The sequence below is a fragment of the Cetorhinus maximus genome, chromosome 15 (assembly GCF_964194155.1).
Source record: "Cetorhinus maximus chromosome 15, sCetMax3.hap1.1, whole genome shotgun sequence".
Lineage (NCBI taxonomy): Eukaryota > Metazoa > Chordata > Chondrichthyes > Lamniformes > Cetorhinidae > Cetorhinus > Cetorhinus maximus.
Genome location: NC_135893.1, coordinates 55,479,228 through 55,494,541, shown reverse-complemented (window position 1 = coordinate 55,494,541; position 15,314 = coordinate 55,479,228). Strand labels below are relative to the sequence as shown.

At 42.8% G+C, this 15,314-nt stretch overlaps 1 protein-coding gene across 1 annotated transcript in view; it reads right to left on the bottom strand.

Annotated features, from left to right (window-relative positions):
• Positions 1 to 6,154: 6,154 nt before the first annotated feature.
• Positions 6,155 to 15,314, bottom strand: part of nsmce1 (NSE1 component of SMC5/6 complex) — a 56,728-nt gene continuing 47,568 nt past the window's right edge. Inside the window, exons 7-8 of the mRNA XM_078558431.1 lie at positions 12,612 to 12,732; positions 6,155 to 6,314 (exon numbers count right to left, since the gene is read on the bottom strand). Of these exons, the coding sequence (XP_078414557.1) occupies positions 6,241 to 6,314; positions 12,612 to 12,732 (195 nt within the window). The 3' untranslated portion in view covers positions 6,155 to 6,240. The remainder of the gene's footprint in view (positions 6,315 to 12,611; positions 12,733 to 15,314) is intronic.

Sequence of the window (15,314 nt, the reverse complement as noted above, 5' to 3'; positions counted from 1 at the left end):
TCTTGTGTGGGGTTTGTGGCAAGAGTACCAATGCCAGAGAGATCTCATCTTAAGTATGCCAGGAGTGTTAAATAGTCACTGGTATAAATACTTGGATCAATAGACATCTGAGTTCATTACCATTACACTCTGTGCCCTGCTCACTGATCTGTGAGTAAGAATAAAATCAATTACAGTCTGAGCAAATAAACATTAAACAGTCCAAAGATAAACACAGCCATAAACCAGAACTCAGAGCCTCAAAGGACTCCATTCCATTCTCCCAGTTTCTCCGTTGCACCTGTTGATGATGCAATCTTCCACAGAGGCGCTTCTGATGTGTCTTCCTTTTTCCTTAACTGAGGATTCCCATCCAACGTGGCTGACAAGGCCCTCCACTGTCTCTGATCCATTTCATGCACATCTGCTCTCACCCCTACCCCTCCCTCCCAGAACCATGAAAGGGTTCTCCTCATCTTTACCTTCTACTCCACCAGCCTCTGCATTCAATGTGTCATCCTCCTCTATTTTCTCCAGATCGTGACACAACCACCAAACACATTTTCCCCTCCTCTTCCAGCATTCTGAAGGAACCGTTGACTCTTAGACACCTTGATCCACTCCTCATTTACCCCTAACACCACCTCCCTTCTCACCATCCAAAGCCCCAAACATTTCTTCCAAGTGAAACAGCAATTTACTTGTACTTGTTTCACTTTAATATATTGTATTCACTGTTCACGATATGGTCTCACATATATTGGGAAGACCAAACATAAACTGGATGACCACTTTATGGAACCTTCCAGTCTGCAAGCATGACCCTGAGCTTTGTCATTTTAATTCTCCACCTTGTTCCCACTCTGACTTTAATGTCCATGGCCAGCTGCATTGTTCCAATGAAACTCATAAGCTCAAGGAACAGCACCTTATCTTTTGTCTTCACACTCTACAGCCTTCTGGACTCAATATTATTGAATGGGGGTGAGCACAGTACCATGCCAGTAAAATTCAGCCCAAGGTGAACATTTTTTCCAACACATTATTTGAAATTATGCCTGAAAGGGTTGTAGAAGCAGATTTGATAACTTCCAAAGGAAATTGAAATATTTGATGGGAACAATTTGGCAGGGGAGTGGTACTAATTGGATATCTTTTTCAAATTACCAACATAGGCACAAAGCCCCAGTGGCCTCCTCCTGTGCTAGATCACTTTTACTTCAGCCTATATATTATAAATAACAAATAAAGTCTTGTTCATCCTCTTTATCGCATGTCATCTTTACTTTCAGTGCTGCATAATTTTTATCTATTAATGATAATTAAATTAAAATTTTGTTGAATCAGAGGTAGGAGATTCAGTAAGGCACATTGCTTTTAGTGCTGTACTGCAGTACTAGTCACGGGTCAGTCACTGGAACAGTACCAGTTCAAAACATGAAATGTGAGCTCGAGTAGGCCATATGGCCCTTCAAGCCTGCTCCACCATTCAACTCCCACCTTCCATCATACTCCTTAATACCTAAAAATGAACCTCTGTCTCAAATATACTCAATGACTGAGCATCCCACGCATTTCATATGTTTCAATGCGATCACCTCTCATTCTCCTAACTCTAGGGAATATAGGCCATGTCTAATCAGGTCCTTATCCTAAGAACCAGACCAGTGAACCTTTGCTGTGCTCCCTTTAGAACAAGTATGTCCGTCCCTAGGTACGGAGACCAAAACTGCACTCAGTACTCCAGGCGCATCCTCACCAGTGCCCTGTTAATTGTAATAAGATGTATTTACTCTTATACTTCAATCCCTTGTTAACAAAATCTGACATATCATTTGTCTTTCTAATTGCTTGCTGAACCTGCATGCTACCTTTGTGATTCATGTACAAAGACACCCAAGGTCCCTCTGAATGGAAACATTTCCCATTCTCTCTCTGTTCAAAAATATGCTGCATTTTTATTTTTTCTACCAAAGTGGATAACTTCACACCTCGTCATATTGTATTCCATACATCATGTTCTTACCCACTCACCCAACCGGCCTCAAAAAAAACTCAACAGATTTGTCAAACATGATTTCATCACCTTTATAAATCATGTTGACTTTGTTTAATCTTATGTTCTGGATGCCCTGTTAATTCATCCCTATTAGTATTATGCAAAATGCTAGTTAGGCTAACTGGCCTATAATTCCATTTTCTCGCTTCCTTTTGTAAATGATGGTTATTTTTGCTACCTTCCAATAATTGGGAACTGTTATAGAATCAAAGGAATTCTGGAAGATCAAAACCAATGTATCCAATATCTCTACAGCTACATGTTTTTAAACCCTAGAATGCAGGTCATCTGGTCCAGGAAAATTTAAGACACTTAAAAGAAATAGTACTACGTTCTCATTCTCAGTAGACCCTTGAATGACCATTATTTCTGAAATAAATTTTTTGTCTTCTACTGTGAAGCCAGATACAAAGCGTTTCTTTAATATCTGCCATTTCCTTACTCGCCATTAGAATTTCACCTGTCTGCCACAATATTTTGCAAATTGTGTTCATTCTTTAAATGTTATCCTTTCCTTGTCTACTGTCATATCTTTTAATGTATCTTCCCAATTTTTATCATTTGTTCAGGGGAGGAGAGCACTGCTGGCAAGGCCAGCATTTATTGCCTAACCCTAGTTGCCTTTGAGAAGCAGATGGCAAATCTCCATCTTGAACTGCTGCAGTTGATAGGATATAGGTGTACACAGTGCTCTTAAGGGAGGGGGTACCAGAATTTTGACCCAGTGACAGTGAAGTAACAGTGATATAGTTCCAAGTCAGGATGGTGTATGATGCCCTATTACCTTTGTTACTCTCATTGTGCCTTCATGACCCATGGTGCTTATTTTTTACCCAAAACACTGCAGTTTTAGCACCTTATTACTTGCTGCTTTTGAATTTACCCTTCTTGAATCCTCCCATTCCCCCCCACCCCCCACCATTTAGTTTAATACCCTCCCTCTATTTAGTTATTCCATTCGCCAGGTCGTTGGCACAGCCCAGTTTAAGTGAAGCTCCTCCCAGTAGAACAGCTCCCTCTTTCTCCAGTAGTGGTGGCAGTGGCCTATGAAGCAAAACCCTTGCTTCCCACCTTGTATTTAAGCTTCTAATCTGTTTATCACTTTGCAAGTTGCCATGTTGCTTTGAAGCTCTGCTTTTAATTTGGGCACTAACTCCTAAAACTCTCCAACAAGAGAGAATCCAACCATCACCCCTTAATATTCAATGGTAACATCACTGAGTCCCCCACGATCAACATCCTCATGGTTACCATTGACCAGAAACTGAACTGGACTAGCGATATAAATAATGTGGCTACAAGAGCAGGTCAGAGGCTAGGAATTGTGAGATAAGTAACTCACCTCCTGACTGCCCAAAGCCTGTCCACCATCTACAAGGAACAAGTCAGGAGTGTGATGGAATACTCCCCACTTGCCTGGATGAGTCCAGCTCCAACAACACATGAAGAAGCTTGACACCATCCAGGACAAAGCAGCTGCTTGATTGGCACCACATCCACAAACATTCACTCCCTCCACCACTGATGCACTGCAGGAATTCACCAAGGCTCCTTAGACAGTGCCTTCCAAACCCACAACCACTAGTATCTACAACGACAAGGGCACCAGATAGATGGCAATACCACCGCCTGGAAGTTCCCCTCCAAGTCACTCACCACCTTGGCTTGGAAATATATCACTTCCTTCACTGTCGCTGGGTCAAAATCCTGAAACTCCCCTCCTAACAGCACTGTGGGTGTACCTACACCACATGGACTGCAGCGGTTCAAGAAGGCAGCTCACCACCACCACCTCAAGGGCCACTAGGGATGGGCAATGAATGTTGGCCCAGCCAGCGAAGCCCACATCCCGTGAATGAATAAAAAAGTAGAACATCATTCCTAGTTCTGCCTGTAATTGGTTCCTATGTGGACCATGACAATTGGATCCTTCTACTTCAAATTCTTCTCCCAATGTGAGATGTCTTTATCCCTGGCCAGGCATTGATTAACCAGGAATTCCAAATGTTGCAAAGTCAAGGGCCAAGACTCCTCCATCATTATATCCTGGATCCCCATATCTGCCTGACTTGTAATCACACACTCCTGTCCCCGATTGCTGAAAAGCTCAAGTGCTATTTAACCTAAGGGGTGCAATGCCTTCCTGGAATTAAGTGTCCAGATAACTCTTGCCTCCCTGACACTCTTTCGAGTTATCAACAGTCACAGATTGCAACTCTTTTCGAGTACAATCACAGTTCTTGGTTTCCGGGAGTGGGACATGAACCCACAACCCTCTGATTCAAAGGCGAGGGTGCTATGAACTGAGCCACATCTGACACCTCCTTGCCTCCCTGATGCTGCAGTTCAGCCTCCAGCTCAGCAACTCTGAGCTGAAGTTACTCAAGCTGCAGACAAGTACCACAGATGTGATTGTCCAGGATCGCAATGCTCTCCACAAACACCCATTCCCTGCAGTTACAGAATACTAGGGCACCCTTTCATGTCTATTTGACCTTTTTAGATTAATTAATTGGCTTATCTAGTTTAAGTTACTCATTTAGTAAAGTAATAGCATGTTACAGATTCTTCACAGAGACCACAGAAAAACACTCACCTAGCTACTTAAAGGTTTAAAAACCTAAAAAAGCAGTTCCTCTTTTTCCATTCATGGAATGTGGGCGTCACTAGCTAGGCCAGCATTTATTGCCCATCCCTAATTACCTGAGGTGGTGGTAGTTAGCTGCCTTGAACTGCTGCAGCCCATGTGGTGTATGTGCTTTTAGGGAGGGAGTTCCAGGATTTTGACCCAGTAAGTGAAGGAACGGCGATATATTTCCAAGTCGGGGTGGAGAGTGACTTGGAGGGAAACTTTCAGATGGTGGTGTTACCATCTAACTGCTGCCCTTGTCCTTCTAGATGGTAGTGGTCATGGGTTTGGAAGATACTGTCTAAGCTTGGTGAGTTCCTGCAATACTTGTTGTGGATGATACACACTGCTACCACTCTGCATGGTGGAGGGAGTGAATGTTTGTGGATGGGATGCCAGTCAAGCAGGCTGCTTTGTCCTGGATGGTGTCAAGCTTTAAGTGTTGTTGGACCTGCAGTCATCCAGAGTACTCCATCACACCCCTGTCCTGAGCCTTGTAGATTGTGGACAAGCTTTGGGGAGTCAGGAGGTGAGTTACTTGTCGCACGATTCCTAGCCTCTGACCTGCTCTTGTAGCCACGTTATTTATATGGCTAGTCCAGTTCAGTTACTGGTCAATGGTAACCCCCCAGGATGTTTATAGTGGGGGATTCAGCAATGGTTAGATTCTCTCTTGTTGGAGATGGTCATTGCCTGGTACTTGTGTGGCATGAACGTTACTTGCCACTTGTCTGCCCAAACCTGGATATTGTCCAGGTCTTGCTGCATTTGGACATGGACAGCTTCAGTATACGAGGAGTCGCGAATGGTGAACATTGCTACTTCTGACCTTATGATGGAAGGAAGGTCATTGATGAAGCAGCTGAAGATGGTTGGGCCAAGGACACTACACTGAGGAACTCCTGCAGTGTTGCCCTGGAGCTGAGACGATCGAGCTGCAACAACCACAACCATCTTCCTTTGTGCTAGGTGCTCCCAACCAAATTCCCCCTCTGCACCAAATTCACATTGCATGTTCAGGTAGAGTTGTTCTTGCGATGTCAGCGTTAGTACTTTAAGTGGCCTGGGGTATCTGCCTACCTCAGTAGAATGAGGAAGAATCAGAGGTTAAAGGCAAAACACCAATTTTTTAAAAAATTAGTTTACATTTTATTTAGTAACAACTAATCATTCCTATTTTACATTGCATAACACCTGTTGATGGAAACAAGATTTCAAATCAATTTCTGTCTCCAAGATGGACCCCCAATAGAGATTCTTACACATCCCGAGCTCTGTAATCTCTCAAGACAAGGTTCAGAGCGAACTCCAGGCAATTGGCCAAGTGGCTGCACAGCAACAAGTAGAGCCGCTGCATAGTGGGGACTACACGTAAATGTGTAATACAATGCAGTAAAGGTTATAGAATATCAGAAGACAAGCTTGCTGAGAGCAAAATCTGTTTCACAGGTTCAATCCTCCTCTTCTTCCCCACCCACCCCCCCCCCCCCCCCCCCCCCACCCCGCGCCAAATGTCCTTCCATTTTTCTGCAGATTTGACATTGTCCTTTGCTGCTTTACTTCTCTTAGCAACTCATTCCCGATATCGGCGTCGCGTCTTTGGTGTGGAGGATGGAGGGGGCATTGATTGCTCAGTCCTACTGACATCTGGGTGAAGAGAAGAACTGATGTTAAAATGAGCAGTCACAAGTTGTGTTGTTGCTTTGCAAAAAGGACTCTGCATTAGCATGACACATATAGTTGAAATAAAGAACCGCGCTATTGAGGGCAGCAGTGGTAACAGTGTGGTGCAAGAGATGCTATTGCAAATGAGTCTCTGGCACTGATTGAATAGATAATAGAACCAGACAAGAGCAATCCAGCTGGATGACAGTGGAGAGACATTGGAGGAGGATGGTGTTGTCAATCGTCTCAAAGGTTGCAGACAGGTCGCAAAGGTCGAAGAGGGAAAGCTTACCTTTGTCACAGTCACATAGGATGTCGTTTGTACATTAAGAGCTGTTTCTGTACTGTGGCAGGGTGGAAACCTGATTGGAAGCATTCAAACATGGAATTCAAGGAAAGATGGGCACAGATTTGACAGGCAGCACACATTCAAAGACTTGAAAGGAAAGAAATTGGAGATGGCGGGGAGTAGTTTCTCAGGACAGTGGGAGTCAAAGTTCAGTTTTATGAGGAGAGGACAATGATGGAAGATTTAAAGGAGAGAGGGACAACACTTGGAGTCAGAACTGTTAACAGCAAAATACTGTGGATGCTGGATATCTGAAATTAGAACCAAAGCTGTAAAAACTCAGTAGGTCAGGCAGCATCTGTGGGGAGAATTTCAAGTTGATATCTTTTCATCAGAACTGAAGATAGGTATAAATTAAGAATTTTTAAGCCAATAAGAGGGGTTCAAAGAACAAATGGTAAGGTCTGTGATAGGGTAGAGGCCGAGGGAGATTAAATAACAAAAGATTTCATGATGCAACAGCCAAAGAGTAACAGTAATGGATATAGTAAAGAAACAAAGATTGTAGAACCATAGAAAGGTTGTGGTGCAGAAAGAGGCCATTAAACCCACTGTCTCTGTGCCGGCCAAAAAAAAAAGAAACTAGCCACTCATTTTAATCCCACTTTCCAGCACCTGGTCTGTAGCCTTGCAGGTTACGGTACCTTTTAAATGAGCTGAGCATTTCAGCCTCAACCACCAACTTCACTGACAGTGAATTCCAGACGCCCATCACTCTCTGGGTGAAAAGGTTTTTCCTCATGTCCCCTCTAATCCTTCTACCAATCACCTTAAATCTATGCTCCCTGGTAATTGACCCCTCAGCTAGGGGAAACAGGTCTTTCCTGTCTACCCTATCTAGGCCTCTCATAATTTTGACACCTCAATTAGGTCACCCCTTAGCCTCCTCTGTTCTAAGGAAAACAAGCCTAGTCTATTCAATCGCTCATCATAGCTGCAATCTTCAAGCCCTGGCAGCATCCTTGTAAATCTCCTCTGTACTCTCTCCAGAACAATTATGTCCTTCCTGTAATGTGACAACCAGAACTGTACACAAAATTCCAGCTGTGGCCTAACCAGCATTTTATACAATTCCATCATTACATCCCTACTTTTTTATTCAATACCTCACCCAATAAAGGAAAGCATTCCATTTGCTTGCTTTCCCCACATTGAACACCTCTCCTGCCACCTTCAAGGTCCTGTGGACAAGCACTCCAAGGTCACTCGCTTCCTCAAACTCTCAACTTCCCATTTATTGAACATTCCCTTGCTGTGCTTGCCCTCCCCAAATGCATTACCTCACACTTCTCCGTCCGCCTACTCAACTAAACCACTGATATAATTCTGGAGTCAACAGCTACCCTCTTCGCTATCAACTACACAGCCAATTTTTGTGTCATATTCAAAATTCCCAATCATGCCTCCCACATTTAAGTTTAAATCATTAATATATACAACAAACAGCAAGGGCCCAACACTGAGCCCTTTGGAACACCACTGGAAACCGTTTTCCATTCGCAAAAACATTAATCGACTATTACCCCGTTTCCTGTCACTGGGCCAATTTTGGATCCAACCTGCCACCTTCCCCTGTATCCCATGAGATCCCACTTTCCTGACCAGTCTGCTATGTGGGACCTTGTCAAATGCTTACTGAAATCTATGTAGACAACATCCATGGCACTACCCTTATCAATCCTCAAAAAATTCTATTGTTAGTAAGACACAATCTTTTCTAAACACAACCATGCTGACTATCCCTGACCAATCCGTGCCTTTCTAAGTGACAGTTTATCCTGTCTTTCAGAATTGTTTCCAAATAATTTGCCCACCACCGAAGTCAGACTGACCGGCCTATAATTTTCTGGCCTATCCCTTGCACCCTTTTTCAATAACGATACAGCGTTCGCTTACCCCCAATCTTCTGGGACCTCACCTGTATCTAGTGAGGATTGGAAAATGATCCTCAGAGCATCTGCTATTTCCTCCTTGGCTTTCCTTCTTCAACAGCCTGGGTTACAATCCATCTGGCCCTGGTGATTTATCCACCATCCAGGATGGCAACCCCTCCAGTACTTCCTCTCTTATGTTTATTGTATCTAATATTTCACACTCCTCTTTAACTAGAATGTCTGCATCATCCCTCTCCTTAGTGAAGACAGAGACAAAGTACTCATTGAGAAACTTACCCACATCTGCATCACCTACAAAGTACCATGTACATCCCTGATAGGCCCTACCTTTTCCTTAGTTATTCTCTTGCTCTTAATGTACTGGTAAAACATCTTAGGATGTTCTTTGACTTTACCTGCCAATATTTTTTCGTATCGTCTCTTTGCTTTCCTAATTTCCAATTTTACTTCACTCCTGTACTTTCTATACTTCTCCAGGCTTTCTACAGTAGTAAGTCTTTTGTGACTGCCATAAGAGCTTTCTTTTTCTGCTTTATCTTGGCCTCTATATTTCTGGATAACCAGGGGGCTCTAGCTTTGGCAGTAGCATCCTGTTTCTTTGTGGGGACATGTCAACACTGTGCCCGTAGAATCTCACCTTTGAATGCCTCCCACTGGTTTGACAGTTTTTAATAGCTGTATCCAGTCCACTCTCATCAGCTCATCTCTCACCTTTGTAAAATTTGTCTCCCCCCCCAATTTAGTTTATGTTTTAGTTTAGTTAACACAGTTTATGTCCTTTTCCATAATGATGCTAAATTTAACTATATTATGGTCACTATCTCCAAAATGGTCCCCCATTGCTACTTCATCCACTTTCCCAGCTTCATTCCTAAGACAAAATCTAGAATTGTGCCACCTCTCATTGGGCTTGTTACGTCCTGACTATTCTGCTAGTTACGTCCTCAAAGAAATCCAGTAGGTTTGTCAAACATGATTTCCCTTTCAGAAATCCATGTTGACTTTGATATTTTCCAAGTGTCCTGTTATCACATCCTTTTTGCCCCTCAAGCCAAATTTGCGTTATAGCAATGATATAATGCTGCCTTGTGGCTGTGCCCTCAGCTCACTGGCTTTATTTACTATGTTCCTTGCATTTACATATATACTTTTTAACACTGCCAAATTCTTGTGCTGTACACTTTCTAACTTGTGCTGCTTCTGTCTTTCAGAGTCACTCACTAATGCTCCATCTTCCATTGCCTGCTCTGAATTTAGCCGCAGGTTCCCATCTTCCTGTCAACCGAGTTTAAACCACCCCGCCCCCCGCAACAGCACTAGCAAATCTCTCTGCAAGGATATTCGTCCCAGTCCTGTTCAGGTGCAGAGCGTCCAGCTTATACAGGTCCCACTTTCTCCAGAACCAGTCCCGAGGCCCTCCCATCCTACACCAGCTTTCCAGCCTCGTGTTTATTCGTTCAGTTCACTATTTCTATACTCGCTTGCACGTGGGACTGGGAGTAATCCTGAGATTACTGCTTTAGAGGTCCTGTTTTTCAATCTCCTTCCTAGCTCCCTAAAATCTGCTTTCAGGACCTCATTCCCTTTCTTATCTAAGTCATTGGTACCAACATGGACCACCTCTGGCTGATCACCTTCCCCCAGAAGAATGTCCTGCAGCCATTTCGTGACATCCTTGACCCTGGCACCAGGGAGCCAACATACCATCCTGGAGTCACATCTACGGCCACAGAAATGCTCGTCTGTTCCCCTAACTAATGAATCCCCTATTCCCCTCTTCCTCTCCGCTTTCTCCACCCATGTACAGCAAAGCTGACTGTGATGCTACAAACTTGGCTCTCACTGCACTCCTCTGAGGAACCACCGATATCCAAAATGGAAAATTGATTGGGGAGCAGGACTCCTGCATTACCTGCCTAATTTTCTTGGACAGCCTGGCGGTCACCCATTCCCTCTCTGCCTTCAGGCTCCTAAGCTGCGGTGTGACCACCTCTCTGAACGTGCTATCCACAAAGCTCTCGGCCTCGCATACGCGACAGTGACTTCAGCCACCGCTTGGAACCCAGAGCTCAAGGTTCTACAGCTGGCGACACTTCCTGCACATGTGGTCAGCCAATACACTGGTAGTGTCCACAACTTCCCACATATTACAGGGCATCCATTCCACAAGACCAAGCCGTTCTGCATGTCTTCAATTTAGTTCTCTTATGTTAACTTTATTTTACTTTGGTTTACTTATGCAACTTTATTTTACCTGGCCTCAACTCAAACTTTATTTCCCTATTGCTCGTGTTTCTTTCTTAAATGTAAGTAGCCCCTTCTTTTAAAAACAATGATTGTCAGCTACTTGATGACACTCCCCAACAACAATTTCTCACCAACCAATGAACTTATGTTTCTCCTGTGATGTTAGGTGCTAGGTGCTGCTGACCTGCCTGGCTCAGGGTCCTCCTCTCGCACTCTCCTCTAGGTGCTGCTGACTCCCTGTCCCATGGTCCTGCTCTCACACTCTCCTCTAGGTGCTGCTGACTGCCTGGCTCGGGGTCCTCCTCTCACACTCTCCTCTAGGTGCTGCTGACTGCCTGGCTCGGGGGGTCCTACTCTCGCACTCAAAATGAGGTGTGAATTGCTACATAAAAACCACGTGAATGCAACATGAAGGGATAAAGAAAGAAACAAGATGAAGACTGACCAAGCAAAACAAAAAAAATTTAGAACAAGATGGATGCAGAGGTTATGATCTAAAGTTGTTAAATTCAATGTTGTACCTTTCCATGCAAGCATAGGAGATGCAATACCTGCCCTTTCACTTCCTCTCCTCACTGTCCAAGGCCCCAAAAATTCCAACTGAAACAACAATTTACTTGTACTTCTTTCAATTTAATATATTGTTTGCGCTGGTCTCCTCTACGTGGGGAGATTAAACGGAGACTGGGTGACTGCTTTGCAGAATACCTCCATTCAGTTCACAAGCACTGAGCTTCTGCTTGCTTGCATTTTAATTCTCCACCTTGCTCCCATGCTGATCTTTCTGTCCATGGCCTGCTACAGTTCTGAAGCTCAACGCAAGCTCAAAGAACAAGAACCTTTGTGTCTTTACTCTATCTATTACCACTCTCTTTGGCAGTTGCACCTTGAAATCTTTTGTTATTTAATCCCCCCTGTCCTCCACCCTATAACAGACCTTCTCCTTTTTTCTTCCTGCCCCCTCCCCCTTTCCACTGGCTTCAAAACTCTTACATTTCTATCTTCCTGCTAACTCTGTTTCTTTCCACATGCTGCCTGACCTGCTGAGTTTTTCCAGCTTTTTTTGTTCTTAGAACTATTAGCAATATCAGCCAACATGGGGACCAGGATTGGAAGTTGGGTGATGAGCAGTTAAGTGGGGATATGGTCGAGGGAGCAGGAGATGGATCTCATGGACAAGATGAGTGCAGGACTTGAGAGATAGGAGAAAAACTAGAGAAAGATGTAGGGCAGCAGGGAATTTTAGCCCAATGAGATAGTAGGAGGAGGGATGCTGCAAAGGTAGCTGATCAGATGGGTTCAATCTTTGTGATAATGAAGTCCATAAGCTCCCTGCACTTAACGTTGGAGGTGAGGTTGGAGGAGTAATTCAGTAAAATATTTTAAGTTACAGGCTTGAAAAATAATTCATAGAAAATATGATTCAGAAATTAAGTAAACACATTGTTCAGTGCTGCCAGCAACAGACTAGAATCTATAGAACATTTACCCTGGACTCCCGATAACAGCACGTTTACAGAACAGAAACAGGTGGTTCAGTGAAAATCCCCTGTGTGAATAAACTGCAGGTTTCATTTTGTGGAGTTCTAAGAACCATGTGATTCTGTGTCCTAATTTTAATATCCGCTTTCTGTAAATATCCACCCACCCATTATAAACCTTTGCAAACCGAATTTAATGGTCTGACCTTGAGTACTCCAGCTATTTATAGATGGATTAGATGTAGGCGGAGACCAGGGCTAATTAATGCACTTAATATAATAATCTTGCTGATTAAACAGCTGTTACCTGGGATCTCATGAGGCCAGAACTGCCTACAGTTTGGACAGCAAGGGTCACCCCGGCCTCGGAAGTATTTTGCAGCACAGGGGAAATGAATTTTGGCTCCACAGACCTCACACATTTGGCCCTAGAAGTAAAACACAGTTTAAGGATATTTAATCAAATAGCTGAAATAGTAGACACAACACCGAGGGTAAAAGGCCCACAGTGGCTCAGGTGAGTGGCCTGTGTCTCTGTCAATGCTTCCCAAACTATTTTCCAACATGACCCCATTTTAACTTATGAAAATTAATGCCAGCAAAAACAAAACAGCAATAAAGCAGCTTAGTAAAATTCAGTTTATAAACATTAACGTTCATGTATTATGGATCAACATACATCATGAATTTGAAAATCTGTGTTTTTAAAGCACATTTGTAAAAATATATATGTACTCATGTAGGTTTCAGCCAAGCTCTCTAATTTCCCCAGTGACAGAAGACTCAATGAAGCCCCTCTCCCCCCACCCAACCCACATTGTAATCAGTCCCTCTTCACTTTGATGTGGGGAATAGAGTTAATACAATTAATGTGTTATAGTTACATTCATGAAAGCTGTCTCTCACACTACTTTTCCACCACTTGATGTACTTGGCCTATGCATCTGCTATTGTGTTCCTATATGTGTTTTGCTAGAGATGGAGTCACTGTAGCCAATAAGCCAGTGTTGTTTTTGAGTTGTACTTTGTTTTTCTTACATCCTGTACTTCCTCAATAACTTGCAAACAAAATAGCCTGACCAGCTACAACTGTATTGTGTATAAATGTATGTTACTGTAACTGCTCTTTAAGATGCTTCGATTTGCTGAAGCATTCCCCAGATGTCTGTAATAAAGATTCCCTAACTTTAACTAACTCTGGACTCAAGAGTGGCATTTGTCCCACAACAACTTGGCATCACGAACAGGATCCACTGACAGCTCCGATTAAAGGAAGGTTTCCGCAGACAGCAGACACCAGGGTGAGTATTGTTTATTTTATACCACCCGTGTTTAGTTAGGTCTAACTGACCACTGGGGCCTCCTTGGAACCTCTGGGACCCCGAATATTTGAATGGAGTTGGAGTGGCTGAAAGTAAGGGAAAAAAAGGTAAAGAATAACAAAGTGAATAATAGCAGAGATCACTGACAGCTGATAGACAGCTGGGTAGGGGGCTTAATGGCACTCCTCTGAAGTGAAAAGCCACACGACTGTTAGTCACCTTGATAGGGTCAAGGTGGGAATACTTAATTGGTAGTCCCAAAGGCAAGAGTCTTGTGCAAAGGGTCGAGGGCCCAGAAGAGACAGGTTGCAAGCACTAGGTAGGCGAAAGCCAGTCGTGCTATAGAACGTAACCTGAAAGTATGGCAGGGAAGGAGGTGGACACTCAGGGGCCCATCACAGAATACCTGTTCGGGAAATTCACAAAAGTAAAGAGTAATATGATAAATGATGGTTGGGACCCTGAGTGGATCCCAAGCCAACAAAAGGGAAAACTTGTGTGTAATTTGCTGTTTGTGTATTTTATTAGAGTCCTGGGATTTTCTTCTGTATCTGCATGTCAATGCCAAGCGTCTACAAGTCTCTGCACTAAAGGTTGGTTAACCTTTTGCATCTGGTCTTGCGTATTTGTGGTTTAAGTGGCTGTATTTTAAAATCAGGACAGAGGAAATGTGAGCTTCGGTCACTTTGGATTGATCCTGTAGGTGGAAACCTCGAAAGATCCCTCTTCTCCCCCCGCCACTGTAGCTTGATGTTTCATTCGGAGTAGGTTTCGAGAATACGAACATTTTATTGTAAACATTTACTTTTCCCTTTAGCTTTAATTACAGTTTTATTTGAAGAAAGAAGAATCAAAACCACCTTTAAGTTTTGTGTTGTTAAGACAGGTGCCATATGAGCAGAGAATGGAAAGTGTGCAATAAAGAATCTATGTAGATAATATGAGAGAGAGAGCTTTATTGTGTTTTCTTCCCTAAACTGAAATTTTGCATAGGAGTCTCAGCACTTTGGAAACGGGGTAGTTTAATGAGTTGAATTAAAGGAAAGCGCAATTAAACAAATCAGTATCTTCAGTTATAAGGTTCGAGTTGAGGTATCTGGCCAAAAAATTGCAACTTGAACGTGTTGATAAATACGTGGGATTTTTAATCTGGATACAAATTCACACAAGTGAGAACAGGATAGTTTTAATGTTCAATAGTGTAAATTGGAATTTTGAAACAACTGATCCAGAGTTGGATTGATCTTGGGTTAGAGACTTCTTACAAATTTAAAGGATTAAGGTATGGTTCCTGGCAAAGTTCTCAAAAGCAGAAAGGAAATATTTTTAAAGGTTTGGAAACAATTGACATTAATTTAAAATGCTGCAAGTTTCTGTGCTGAAAGAGTGTTTAAAATGTAGTTGTATAACTGTGAAAAGACCAGTTTGTTCTCAAAATATAAAGATAGGCCTGACGTTTTGAAGTTTGGCAGCAATCCAATTTGAACTTTTCAAAACATTTTAAAAAGAACTGCTAAAATTCAAATTAACAACATGTTTTACTGACTATTTCTTTTAAATTTGGTTAAGTAGCAAACATCAAAAATTGAAATGTTTTAAAGGAGAAAAAGAATAAACTCAACAGATATTGGGTGAGAAACAATTATAAAATGATGAAATGTTTCAAAACAATTGGAATTTAATCTAAA